Here is a 12908-nt window from a genome sequence, read left to right on the forward strand (position 1 = left end):
ATCAATAGTGGTTTTAAGAATTTAAAATAAATAAGTTTTTAGTACAAATTTCATGCATTACCATTGTTTTTCACGCTCAGCTTTCCCCAGGATCAACGACGAGGACGTAGTGAAAAATCTGATCCCATTTTTTTTATTGCTATTTTTTTATTTGTTTTTAATGATTTTTTTTTATTTTTTTAATGATTTATAAATTTTTTTTTTATTTTTTTTAGATTTTTTAAAATTTTTTTTGTTGTTTTTTTTTAAATTTTCTTTTTGTTTTTCGATTTTGTTTTATTTGTCTTTTGTATACTGGGACTTGTTCTCAAATTTAGGCAAACTGCAACGAGAATATAAAGTTGAGCGTATGTAACCATCCCTATTGTGATAACCACATACCTTCTTCGACGCTTCAGTAATAAGCTTAACAGTTCGCTCTACTGCTTGAGTGTGGCATGGAAAGCTTAGCAAGTTGCTTTGACCGATTGATAGTTGGTTATCAATGGAAGATACCAAAACTGCATTTGACACATTCCTAAGTACTGGAGGAGGTGAAACTACTGTAGAAGACCAGTCGATCATTTCATAGTACTTAGTGGCATTAGATTATACATATCGAGTGAAGAGCCCTCCGAAAACTTAGTTCACATAGTTACATTTATAATGAAAGTGTATTTACCTACTTGGTTTCAAATAAAAATGAGTGATTCAATAACAGATGGTGCGAGACATGTCTTCACTATGATTAAAAATTCTCGATACTTGCCAAAACGTCTTTTAAAAGTAGTTGATCCTGTAATTCAACACAATGCTTATTTCGCGCATCCTGAAAATTTGCTTTTGTCTATGCTCACAGATGAAAACCTTAATTTACGTAAGATCGGGTTGCAAAGAATTTTAAAAGCCAGAGAGAAGACTCCTACTGCGGAGACTTCGGTGCGCTCGTTCCTTTTGCCAAAACTAAACTTTAATGCCACTAAGTACTATGAAATGATCGACTGGTCTTCTATAGTAGTATCACCTCCTCCAGTACTTAGGAATGTGTCAAATGCAGTTTTGGTATCTTCCATTGATAACCAACTATCAATCGGTCAAAGCAACTTGCTAAGCTTTCCATGCCACACTCAAGCAGTAGAGCGAACTGTTAAGCTTATTACTGAAGCGTCGAAGAAGGTATGTGGTTATCACAATAGGGATGGTTACATACGCTCAACTTTATATTCTCGTTGCAGTTTGCCTAAATTTGAGAACAAGTCCCAGTATACAAAAGACAAATAAAACAAAATCGAAAAACAAAAAGAAAATTTAAAAAAAAACAACAAAAAAAATTTTAAAAAATCTAAAAAAAATAAAAAAAAAATTTATAAATCATTAAAAAAATAAAAAAAAATCATTAAAAACAAATAAAAAAATAGCAATAAAAAAAATGGGATCAGATTTTTCACTACGTCCTCGTCGTTGATCCTGGGGAAAGCTGAGCGTGAAAAACAATGGTAATGCATGAAATTTGTACTAAAAACTTATTTATTTTAAATTCTTAAAACCACTATTGATTTACCTAATTACGAAAAAACCTTTTAAATGATTCAAAAGAAATATAATAATAAGTAAAACTTTGGAAAATTGCGACTAAATCGTACTTTTAAGAAGTTTTGAAAATTCGGTATTTTCGAAAATTTTTCGAAACTTTAAGTGCGATGCGCGAACAGAAGATATTGACCGATTTCAAAATTTTTTTTTGCAAAATGCTTGTAGTATTCCGTAGCAAGTTTTCCGCACTATTAGAATTCGATTTGAACGACTTGTTGGAATTCGACCCACCCTAGTATTTATGCCTCACTTCACTACTCTCTAGTACAGGGACAAGTCACATCTATACACTTGAGTGTATTTATAAAATGAATTTCTCAAACAATAAAATACAACCTCAAATCAAATGGAGCACGGAGAACGCCAACATCCAGACTATTTTTCCTCAGATGATGTACGTAAAAAGGGCATAGAATTATGTTTTCACTATTTATTCAACTGTTGCCACTCAGGATGTCCCTGCAAAAACGGTTCTCTATGGTGAGCCTCAAGTTCCACCACTTTCAATGCTGAAAACTGATAAGGTTCTAAAAAAATTCTCCGCTTATCTGGAAAATCTTCCTCCACTTCCTGAAGTCAATAGTTTGGGGGGAGGCCTTAAGGTCGAAACCATTCTGGACATGGTACAAAACACAAGCCACGATTCATTCCTCCTCATCAAATTTAAGAATAAGGATGAACCCGAGTTGATTCCCCTAGACTTGGCCCTACAGAAAGTTCCCTATCTTTTATCCAAATTCTATAAAGAATATGTATGTATGCCCTTGCCTTCGAGAGTTCTGAGCTACTTTATTTAGTGAGATACGACTAAAGATAAAAAGAAAAACCAAAAATTTTTAATTTTTATGTGTCGTCACGAATAAGTTCTTTTAAGTTGCAAGGATTCTGGTAAACTGTTTCATCCAAGTTGCGTATGTAAAATACTGGATGAAAGCGCGAGCGTGCATATGAAATTATATGCAAGCAAGGAATTCGATTATTTAATATCTGAGCCGCCAAATGGAAATTACATTTGGATTCAGCAGTGAGGATGCATTGGAGCCTCAATACAAAGTTTATAGCATCCCAACAGCTGTGTATCTGCATCTGCATTGCACAAGTGTGCCAGTGCCTCGTATATTTGTATAACTTATGCTGCACGTGCCATCACCTCCATCTTCACTCAAGACACAGCATGACATTGCACTTTGTTTGGCTTTTCGTCGACTCCCACAAACTCTTCCTTCTTCTTTGGACTCTCTGGCGTCTCTGTCTTTTCCGACGCCAGCAACCAGCTGTTGATTTTTATTGTGGCTTGACATTAATTTGTTAAGTGCGCTACGGAATCTGCGTTCTTATCGGACACTCAGTAAAACCGCAGCGTAAAAGTAGTGGGCGAACAAAACTTTAGGGCCAAATAAGCTACAAGTTGGTAATTCGTTTTCACTAATACTATTTAAATTAACGGATTCTACTATAAACTTTAAAAATTAATTGTCTTGCAAAATGATTAAAATATAAATCATTTTTTAAAAGTAATCTTTTTTTTTTATGTACCACATGGCCGCCACCTTATCTCACGCATCCTGCCACCTTACCCCTTCTTTATTTTCTGCACCACTTCCAATTCCCGAATGGATGGCATCTGGCATCCCATTATTATGTTGAACATTTGGCTTGGCTGCGTTGAACATTTGGCTTGTTGAACATCAAGCGGCTGATATGTAAACACACAGCTTTAAGTGCGTATCAGTGGGCTATGATAAGTGCGTGACTCAAGGCGTCAAGGCTTTTAACTCAATTAGGGTTTCTATAGAAGTATTTGACGAAAAAATGTATGTCTCAATAAAGTGACAACAGTTGGCCTTTGCATTTAAATCATTCAGTATTCACAACATTCCTTCTTCTATGATAAATACATTTATACTCTGTTTTCTCTGTTTTTCTGAAATTTAGTGTCTTAAAAAGTTTTGTAAGCTTGATATTTGAATTCCACAGTTCTAATAGTACATCGTTTGAAATGCGGAAAAGTTATTGCAATTTCCTTGGAAGAGAGCATAACTTCAACAAACATTAACTAATATGAAATAATAATTATTCGTAAAAACAAAATCGTCTAATAACCTTCGACATTAATTTTTCGGACATATAATTCGGACATATAATTAAAACTAAAAGTTGGTTGTTATACCCTTGAAGAGTGTATTATAATTTTGGTCAAAGTGTGCAACGCACTGAAGGAGACATCTGCGACCAAATTAAGTATATATATTCTTAATCATGATCACCACCTGAGTCGATATAAGCATGTGCGTCTGTCCGTCTGACTGTCTGTCTGTTTCTTCGCAAACTAGTCTCTCAGTTCACACATCCTTCTTTTATTTGCAAGCTGTATAAATAGGAACGGTTTATCGACTAAATCCTATAGCTGTCATTCAACTGATTGATCGGAAATGCTGTAACTTTAACTTTAAGTTAGAGGGTTGGGACCTTCCACAGATGTTATTTTTGGCTAACAAATCTTATCCACAAAATTTTATAAGGATCGTTCGATTGCATCCTATTGCCAACTGAATGATCGGAATTGGCATCACTTTGTTGTTTTTAAGTTCGGAATCGGAAGCGGAAATTGCACAACCCTGCTTGCATTTTTAAGGGGTTAGGTGGCGGCAAAAAAATCGTTTTTTCTTATTTTTTTTATAAAATTCTACAGAATCTTAAGAATATTCTCCCAAATTTTCAAGTCGATTTGAATAAAACCGACTTCAATTTCAGAAATTCTTCTTTAAATATGTATATTTAAGAAACTTAAAAGTTCCAAGAAACTATTTCATTCTTTATATAAAAAATTTTTTTTTTAAATAGGCCATTTTTTCGCCCTGCAAACCCACCTAACCCCTTAATAGAAAATTGATTTGATAGAGAAATTCTCTTAAGGAATTCCCTTATAACTGTCGTATAACTTACGCTGCTTGACTTGCAAACTGCTGCAATAAATCCAAAACTCCTTCGCTTCCTCCACTGTGAATTTTCATTTGCCACTGTCGACCTAGAATCCATTATAATCCATTTGTGAATTAACTGTGGCTTTTTAATAATCCTCTGTTTTGTTTTGAGCAGGGTATAATAAAATGTAACAATTTGAAAAAAAGATTTTGAAAAGTTAGCAGTGCCAAACCTGCCAACCATACACTCGAAGTCTCTATCAGGGCTTGTTAAAATATGGCCTGCAAAAAAAAGACAAAGTTGTGGGAGCCCATGCCCATGGGAAGAGACGACATGAAGACCACTACTCAAAGGATGTACGAAGAGGGAGCCAAGGGCTTGAGAACGATTTCCACCCAGGAAAAGAAGCTGGTCAACTTTCAGTCTTTTAACATGGATAAGTAAGAAATATGTAGTTAGAATGTAATTTACGTATGTATATATTAAGGTTGTCAAATATCTCCCTTCCGCTTTTTTGCTCTTTATTCAATGCTTTATAAAAAGTGTTACAGTGATCGGATTTAGTTCAAATATGCGCCGTTTTGTTCGATAATCTGTTTCCATCTAGACGGCAACTTCATAATACCTCCCTCGTAGAAGCCCCCCTCCTTATTTGCGAAAAACTCGGACAGCCACTTTTCACAAGCCTCTTTTGAGTTCAACTTTACACCACCAAGGGCGTTCGCCATGGACAGGAACAGGTGGTAATCACTTGGCGCTATGTCCGGGCTATATGGTGGATGCGATAAAACCTCCCATCCGAGCTCCCGTAGCTTCTGACGAGTCATCAACGAAGTGTGTGGTCTGGCGTTGTCCTGGTGGAACACTACACCCTTCCTGTTGGCCAATTCTGGACGCTTCTGGTCGATCGCATGCTTCAAGCGGTCCAGTTGTTCGCAGTAGATGGTAGAATTAAGCGTCTGGCCATATGGGAGCAGCTCATAGTGGATGATTCCCTTCCAATCACACCAAACACACAGCAAAACCTTCCTGGCCGACAATCCCGGCTTGGCCACTGTTTGGGGCGATTCACCGGCCTTCGACCACGACCGCTTTCGCTTGATATTGTCGTATGTGATCCATTTTTCGTCGCCAGTCACCATCCGCTTCAAGAATGGGTCGAGTTCGTTCCGTTTCAGCAGCATATCGCAGGCGTTGATTCGGTCCAGAAGGTTTTTTTGCGTGAAATCATGCGGCACCCAAACATCAAGCTTTTTTTTGTATCCAGCCTTCTGCAGATGGTTTAAAATGGTTTGGTGACTAACTTCCATCTCCTGGGCGGTGTCACGAGATGCCAAATGCCGGTCTAACTCGATGTATTCCATGATTTGATCGGTATTTGTCGTCACAGGTCTTCCGCCGGCTGGCTTATCCATGGTGTCGTTTTCACCGGCTCTGAATCGTCGAAACCATTCCTCCGCGGTTTGAAGTGATAGAGTACCATCCCCCAAAACACCATTAATCTCACGGAACTTTTCTCTAGCGGATTTGCCTTTAACGAAGGAAAACTTTAAAATATCGCAAATTTCGGCGTTAGTGAACTCCATGTTTACACGTCTATAACTGTTGCATAGCGTCGTTTTGTAGGTTATGTCAAGACCTTTCAAATTATGTATACTATTGCCAGATACGAGCTCTGTAGCGCTTTGTACATAGCCGCGAAATTCAAAAGACAAAAAGGCGGAAGGGAGATATTTGACAACCTTAATTTTGATGGCAACCCTCTGTTTATTTACTGATTTTTTTTACCTTTTATGCTTTTGTTCAGTTCCCGATTTAGCAGCGGACGCGAGGATGATCATATTGAGACCCCAATGTTGTCGAGTTACACACGACAGTATTCGCGACCATACCCCCCCAGATGCAAGCCATTATCACCAAAAACAGATTCACCCGATCCCCTATTCAATCGGCGGCCGAAAAATGATTTCCAATTTGAGACTGGATTGGCCTTTAAATTCCTGGACGATCACATGCATAACATTTCTGATACGCGTAAAAAAGTTAACTTCTTCAGGCAGTTAAGGTAACATTTCAGGAATAATGAGTGTTGCAATATGTATAATTTTTTTGCTTCCTTAGAAACCAATCTTTTCTTCAGTATTAACATGTTACTTGAATTTGCAATGACAAAATATTAAACCTTTGTTCAATCCAGCAAAGTATCCCTACTCTGTATAATTGCCAGACAATTTGTAGCAATTTGGCTTAATCAGTAGTCACGCTACGTGGTTCTATTGTGGACCACAATTATAAATTACCCTTCATTATGTCGCTGTCACGAGGATATTGTGTCAATTGCCTTTTCTGTTAGCTCTTCGTTTTCAATAGAAATCAATTAATTTTGCATAAATAACTCGCTTGCCAGCTTGCCGGAATGGTCAGAGGAGAACAAAGCATGAGCTCCTGCCCGTCGAAGTCGAGCATGTGCATGACTATTATTCGCTTTAAAGCTGTGGGAAATTTTTCTTGGAAAAATGGCAAACAAACTGCAATTAATAATGCAGAGGGTGCCGAGCCAAGTCCGATACTCTCCTCTGGCAGTGCTGCCAATTTGCATAAATGCTAGAAGAGCTCGACGGGAGTCGTTCGCTGGGAATTGCCGTTCTGCAGGGCTGGGGTGGTGTCAAACTAATGGCAGACTATGACAGCGATCTGATTTATTATGTACGGTAATTAGTTTGGCCTCCTTAACGGGCCAAATGGAAGCCAATAAACCAGGCTGACATGGCGTTGCATTGATTTGTCTGTTGCTCGGGGAAAGCGAGGAATGAAATGGATTTCCTTCATTCTGCAATTGCTGTCGCCGCTGCGATGGAGTGACCAAAAACAAAACACTTGCCTGACAGCAGCCTGAAAGACGCAATGACTGCCCGAGCATAAAGAGGAGTCTTGATGGGGCTATTGTTGCTCCACCAAGCATGGTTTGGACACGTTTTGATACTGTACAGATCTTCACCAAAGTTCCCTTTCCCTGATTCAATAGGATTAAATTAGCTTTGACAGATTGAATTGCCATTTGTTTTCGACTCGACAAACAAAATTACGTAAGACTGCAGAATTTTGTTATAATGATATGATATTTAATTAAACTCAACTTTATATCTATAAAATCTTCAACACAAATAAAACAGGCCTACAAAATCCAATTTTTTGGGAATTTTATTATAAACTTTAAAAAGAAATTGTCAGATGAATTATGAGCAGGAGAAATTATGAGTGGAGATTTTTTGCTGTCTGTCTTTGTAATTCAAGCAAAAAACTTAAAATTCTTCAATTTAAAAGCTTAGTTAAAGTTATGAAATAGTAATCAGCACCGAATATTACTGTGATTCTGAGGTGGTATAAAAAACATATTTCTTGAACACCTCTAAGTTGCATAAAATAGACTTTATCGCTAAAATCGTACGGTATTTAGGAAAGCAATAAATAGTTAAGCATACCTCTGGATAATTAAGGAACATGTACAGGGTTTGTGGCAAGAGGACTTTTGGTAACTATTGAAGCTTGGTTCTTCTCAACAGTCAAGGTGCAATGAGGTAATAGGGCTTAACATATTTGTGTATCGCAATTAACTCATTGCAGATTGCTATTAAAATAATAATAAAATAAAAATGACTTGTCTAGATATGGTCTTTCCATTCATTTGACTGATTTGGCCTTGCTTAACTTATTGGCTTGTTGGCAACAAAAACCGTTGGGCCCATTGTTAGCTGGAAATTGTGGCACATTCCTGCCAGATGCCTGCCCACATTCGTCAGCCGAAAAACCAGACAGCCAGCAGAGCTACTCCATCAGGGGTGAGAGGCATGGGGGTGGTACTACAGCTACAGTCTGAAGGCCGATAGGAACTGTCCGGTGTACCCGTAAACTCACTCACTCTCACATGGTATCTAACTGATAAGAAATGTGTGGTGAAGTACTTGCTTGGTGAAAGTACCACCAACACACCATACACCAACAAATGCCGGTTCGGTTCTGCGACTGCGTTGCTTTCTCTCAGCCACTCTCTTAATTCATGTTTCGTGTCGCCTTTCGGATTTTATTAGTCTAGCCTTCGGCCTGCGACCGAAACCAGATCGGGTCAATTGCTGGCGGAACTGGCGACTCCCAGTTAGTTCACTCGGGAGCGCAGCGTTGTTCGTTTTGCGGCGGGCCAACGGTGCGGATACTCGACATGGACCAAGCTGCCAACTGAAACTGAATGTTAACAACTTAGGCGGTAAGGCGAAGCGAGTGCAAAATGCGAGCGAGTCACAGCACTACGGACTGTGGCAGCGGCGGTGGTCAATTCGGGCTATCAGTGCTACCAAAACCGCCAAAATTGTGTCAAGTGAAAACTCCGCACAAAAATCCACAAGAGCAAACAGCCTAAAAACTCCCATGCGAGCTGGCGTGTGTGCGAGCTTGTGTAATTAATATTTGGCATTTAAATTGGCCCGACATCAAGTCAAGGCTTTAAATCAATTTGACAAATTTACATTTTTCTGGTGGACGCAAAAAATACGAGGCGAAAATAAAAGAAAGCCGGCAAAGGCAATTCCATGTACAAATTACAAATTGATGTGACGCCTGAAAAAAGACCCAGCAACAAAACAAGAAAAACAAACAAAAAGAAACGGCAGCAATCGAAAGTGGAAATGAGAAATGGGAAGACTGCTAAATGTCCCTATGATAGCTCCTTTGTACTGATTCGTTTGACGGAAGCTCAAAATCCGTTCGTCTGATAGGAAGCAATGTGTTCGGCACTGCGGATAAAGTGAATATTGTGTATTGCCTTTGGGATAAGTTTTTGGAGATGTTCAGGCAATCAACTGACGGTGGCGTATTTCCTACTACTAGGCTCTATAAACAGGCGTTTCAATTGAAATTTAGTGTAGCTGATTAAATTGATTCGATAATTTCCCTTAACACGATTGCCTAACATGATGCTTTTGTTAGTGAACCATTAAAGGTTTTTCCCGCTCTTTTTCCGTGGTTTATTATGCTTTCTCCCGTTTACAATACAAACACAGGTCCTCAAATCGGGAAAACATAATAATGAAGAAAATGAGAATATATGCTTGATAATAATAATTTGAGATAAATAAAAGAAACAAGTCATAGAAGAATGACTGAAACGTGTTCCGTATGCAAATATATGCAAAACGCAGACTAACAAGTGGAATCTAAGCCGGGCGTCGAAAGTGGTAAAGGACAAAGCAAAAAGTCTGGAGCTAAAGACAAGGACGAGATTCGTAGGAGTCGTTGCGATCGTCGTAGTCGTAGTAAGGTGTCGTCGGGGCCTTTGCTAATTTTTTCCATCTTTTTCTGCTGACATAGTTGTTTTTTTTTTTTTCATAAATTAGGGACTGATCTCACTCCCATTTATAATAATAAGAGAAGAGAAGACCTCGCCAGTTTTAAAAAATGCTCATGGGATCCCTACCCTGACATGCCAAAAATTAAATTAATTTTCTAGCATAATTCAAGGAGCTCAGGGAATTAGTGAAGGTGGGACATGGAAACTAGAAGGAAAGGAGCCCCGCTTGAAATTTTATGAGGTCATAAATCTTTCGACATGTGGGCTGCCATTCCCGTCATCATCAATAGCTAGAAAGAAATGAAATCTGCAAGCGAAAAAATGCATTTTTTATTGTTTTTCCTTATCGTTACCCAAATTCCCATAAACAATTCATCAGAAAAAGGAGCAACAAGGATATGCAAATATATTAACCGATATATTTGTTTACATTTTCCACAAAGTGTAGCAAAAACCCGAACACGAAAAAGTTTCCAAACTCGTTCCATGACAAGTGACTGAAACAATAAGCCTAAAACGTTTTAAAACTCTCTTAAAACGCAAACAATGACAGTGGCAGCAGTATAAAGTGCTGGAACAAAACCATCAGCGCCAATATCATCAACATCGTCAACGGCAGCCGGTCCAGTCACTCGGCCATCAGCACGGCGGCAGCAACACTGGTCTATGGCTAATACAAAAGTAACAAACAACAAATCGCCAAAAAAAACTGAGTCAAAAGTTCGCCAAAGCATTTGATGCTAAAACAACAAAAACGAAAATACAACATCCCCATCCACATTGGCAGCACTTTTACGAGTTGCCAACTACCTTGTACAACGAATTTTTATTACTGCACTAGGTAAGCCCTGGCTGTTTATATACAAACTTGTTATTTTATATTATTTTGGGCTTGCTATCGGGGAACGGACGCAAAATGGATGTCCTATCTCACCCATGTCCGCTGAATCGAGCGGAAACATTTATTGGAGGCTGCAATTTCCGTTGCTCTCCGCTGCTTGGGTTCGCAATACAATTTTGACAATATTTTAAAAGGACTAGGACTTTATATTTCAAATTCTATTCTCGGTGTTTTTTTGGATTCATTAAACCGAAAAATATTCACTGTTCTGCATAATTAAACCTAAAACACATATGTATATGTTAATCTTAATTAATTTTTAACTCAAACTTTTTAAACCTAACTTTATTCTATGTTCGTGAGAACAAAAATTTCATTTCATCATTTTCAAGTTAATCATTTCAGTCAATAAACTTTGCTAGTTATTACATTAATACTCCGTCATCCCACTTTTTGATGGGCACACTTTTGAATTTAACAAATTACACAGGCCAAGAATATCCAATTTTCTTTTTCCTCCTGAAAAATTTCAACTGGTCCATAATCTTTAGTCTCCCCTGAACCAAAGTTTCCGCGGTAAACCTAAGAGAATAAATTGTTCAAATTTTACAATATATTGAAATATATAGACCGTTTAATTGCGTTGACCATCACTGTTTTGAGTACATATCATTTTTGAAGTACCTACTCAAATTAAAAAGTGGCATCTAGCAGTTACCGTATCTTTGGAATACTTATCAAAATTTTTAATATCCGAATTTCTACATTTATTTTTCTGCTTCTTTGATTTCTCCTCAAAAATTTTTCTAGTTGCAAAAGAGAAGATCTATCTAGAGAATTTTAACATTTTATCCTTTTATGTCTATTTAATCACTATTTATGAAATCAGATATTGGTAATACAATTTGAAAACCGTACCAACAATCTAACCCACTGGGAAAGAATAGTGCCATTTATGCGCCAAAAAAATTTAATCATGGCTCTTTTCATTTCTCATTTATTCAGTAGTTCTTGAATATAAAGAAAACATTTGACGGTTTAAGTCCAGTGCTTAAGGACCCAAAAATAGACTATTATTAATGTTTAAACCATCTAAATGCCATAGAAAACTTGTGTGGAGGCGTAGAAAATAAATCGAAACGGTTTCAACTTTAGAATAAGCCAAAAATATGGCTGGGTGTCCTGAAATTGTTGTAATAAAAGCTTTTAGACATTTCAAAAGATTATGCTAAATATAAAAAGATACAAGATTATAAATTATGGTACATATGCTTCATATTAAACGGGCAAAAAAAATGTATTTGTTTAAAAAAAAAAAAAATTAAGAATACCTATTAATATGAACAAGATAATGTTTTAGTTCTAAAATCCTGTCTTTAATGAAATTTTTCAATCCATTCAAATCCACTGTAATATAAGAATAGTCCTTCGAACTTAAAGGTGGAGAGGAACATACAACTCTTTCAAACGGGAAAAAGCTTACACATATAGGCATTTTCAGAAAATGGTCAACCAGGACCACAAAAAAATTTTTTGTGTATTCTTGTTAAGGAATGTTTAAAACTTCCATAAGATAATCGTTTTTTAGTACATAACTGGATATTTGTAGGAAATATGGCCTGTGCATAGTAAAATTAAAAAAAATGCTTTTTAGATACTTTAAGCTCAATTAGAGATAATGAACGAATAAGTTCATGAAAATTCTGCTACCGTTCGCGATGTACCCTCACAAATAAAAAAATCGCATGTAAAATAAATAATATCTTAGTTCTAATTGAAAATGTTTATATATATTGGAATTTAAATGACATTTTTATTGTGACGTTAAACATTTTTCCTTCACATTACTCGCCACATTACAGATTTTTCCCAATTTTCACTCTGAAGTCAAACAAGACTTCTATTTTTTTTACCGTTTGCGATGTATTATTTATTACAAATCGTATCAAAACAACAAGTCCTCAAAGGTTTCAATTTTAAATAAAAATAGTACTGGTAAAGTGATCGTACAAAAAAAAAATGTAGCAGTTTTTCACTTACACGTTCGCGACTCTGGAAAAGCCCACATGTAGATTGTATTAATAATTTTCTCATCAATCAGATCAAAAATGTGAGTGATGGAACCTATGTTTGTTTTGGACGTTGGTTCAGGGGAGATCAAAGGTTATGGAGCAAGTAAAATTATGCGTAGAGATTCTTTGCTGTCGGCCTGTGTTCTTAAAGTCGAAA

General features: G+C 37.0%; 3 protein-coding genes and 2 long non-coding RNA genes across 8 annotated transcripts in view; 4 read left to right on the forward strand and 1 right to left on the reverse strand.

Annotated features, from left to right (window-relative positions):
- Positions 1-285: 285 nt before the first annotated feature.
- LOC116655433 lies at positions 286-518 on the reverse strand. The gene is made up of 2 exons (XR_004310520.2): positions 382-518; positions 286-322 (listed from the first exon to the last, which is right to left on the reverse strand). It is a non-coding gene; the product is annotated as an uncharacterized LOC116655433 (long non-coding RNA).
- A 500-nt stretch (positions 519-1018) lies between these two features.
- Positions 1019-1251, forward strand: LOC116655434. The gene is made up of 2 exons (XR_004310521.2): positions 1019-1155; positions 1215-1251. It is a non-coding gene; the product is annotated as an uncharacterized LOC116655434 (long non-coding RNA).
- A 562-nt stretch (positions 1252-1813) lies between these two features.
- Positions 1814-2405, forward strand: LOC26515486. The gene is made up of 2 exons (XM_014903793.2): positions 1814-1966; positions 2025-2405. Exons 1-2 carry the CDS (start codon positions 1919-1921, stop codon positions 2367-2369), a joined length of 393 nt encoding a protein of 130 aa, XP_014759279.1. The 5' UTR covers positions 1814-1918; the 3' UTR covers positions 2370-2405.
- A 2266-nt stretch (positions 2406-4671) lies between these two features.
- LOC6496700 lies at positions 4672-6701 on the forward strand. The gene is made up of 3 exons (XM_001967320.4): positions 4672-4937; positions 6305-6562; positions 6619-6701. Exons 1-3 carry the CDS (start codon positions 4774-4776, stop codon positions 6641-6643), a joined length of 447 nt encoding a protein of 148 aa, XP_001967356.2. The 5' UTR covers positions 4672-4773; the 3' UTR covers positions 6644-6701.
- The window catches only part of LOC6496701, a 57716-nt gene continuing 51260 nt past the window's right edge, over positions 6453-12908 (forward strand). Inside the window, exons 1-2 of one of the 4 annotated variants that reach the window (XM_044716083.1) lie at positions 8628-8758; positions 10282-10679. The gene's annotated coding sequence lies outside the window, so the exon portion shown is untranslated. Of the gene's footprint in view, positions 6563-8627; positions 8759-9871; positions 10680-12908 lie in introns of those variants that run through there. The other 3 variants (XM_044716084.1, XM_044716087.1, XM_044716085.1) reach the window with 3 other exon arrangements.

This window comes from Drosophila ananassae, chromosome 3R, assembly GCF_017639315.1.
Source record: "Drosophila ananassae strain 14024-0371.13 chromosome 3R, ASM1763931v2, whole genome shotgun sequence".
In the NCBI taxonomy this organism is placed as follows: Eukaryota; Metazoa; Arthropoda; class Insecta; order Diptera; family Drosophilidae; genus Drosophila; species Drosophila ananassae.

Coding starts and splice junctions, on each gene's coding strand:
- LOC6496700 (XM_001967320.4), top strand. CDS start 4,774: ATGGCCTGCAAAAAAAAGACAAAGTTGTGGGAGCCCATGCCCATGGGA. Junction 4,938..6,304: donor CAGTCTTTTAACATGGATAA/GTAAGAAATATG, acceptor GCTTTTGTTCAG/TTCCCGATTTAGCAGCGGAC. Junction 6,563..6,618: donor AACTTCTTCAGGCAGTTAAG/GTAACATTTCAG, acceptor TTGCTTCCTTAG/AAACCAATCTTTTCTTCAGT.
- LOC26515486 (XM_014903793.2), top strand. CDS start 1,919: ATGGAGCACGGAGAACGCCAACATCCAGACTATTTTTCCTCAGATGAT. Junction 1,967..2,024: donor ACTATTTTTCCTCAGATGAT/GTACGTAAAAAG, acceptor GTTGCCACTCAG/GATGTCCCTGCAAAAACGGT.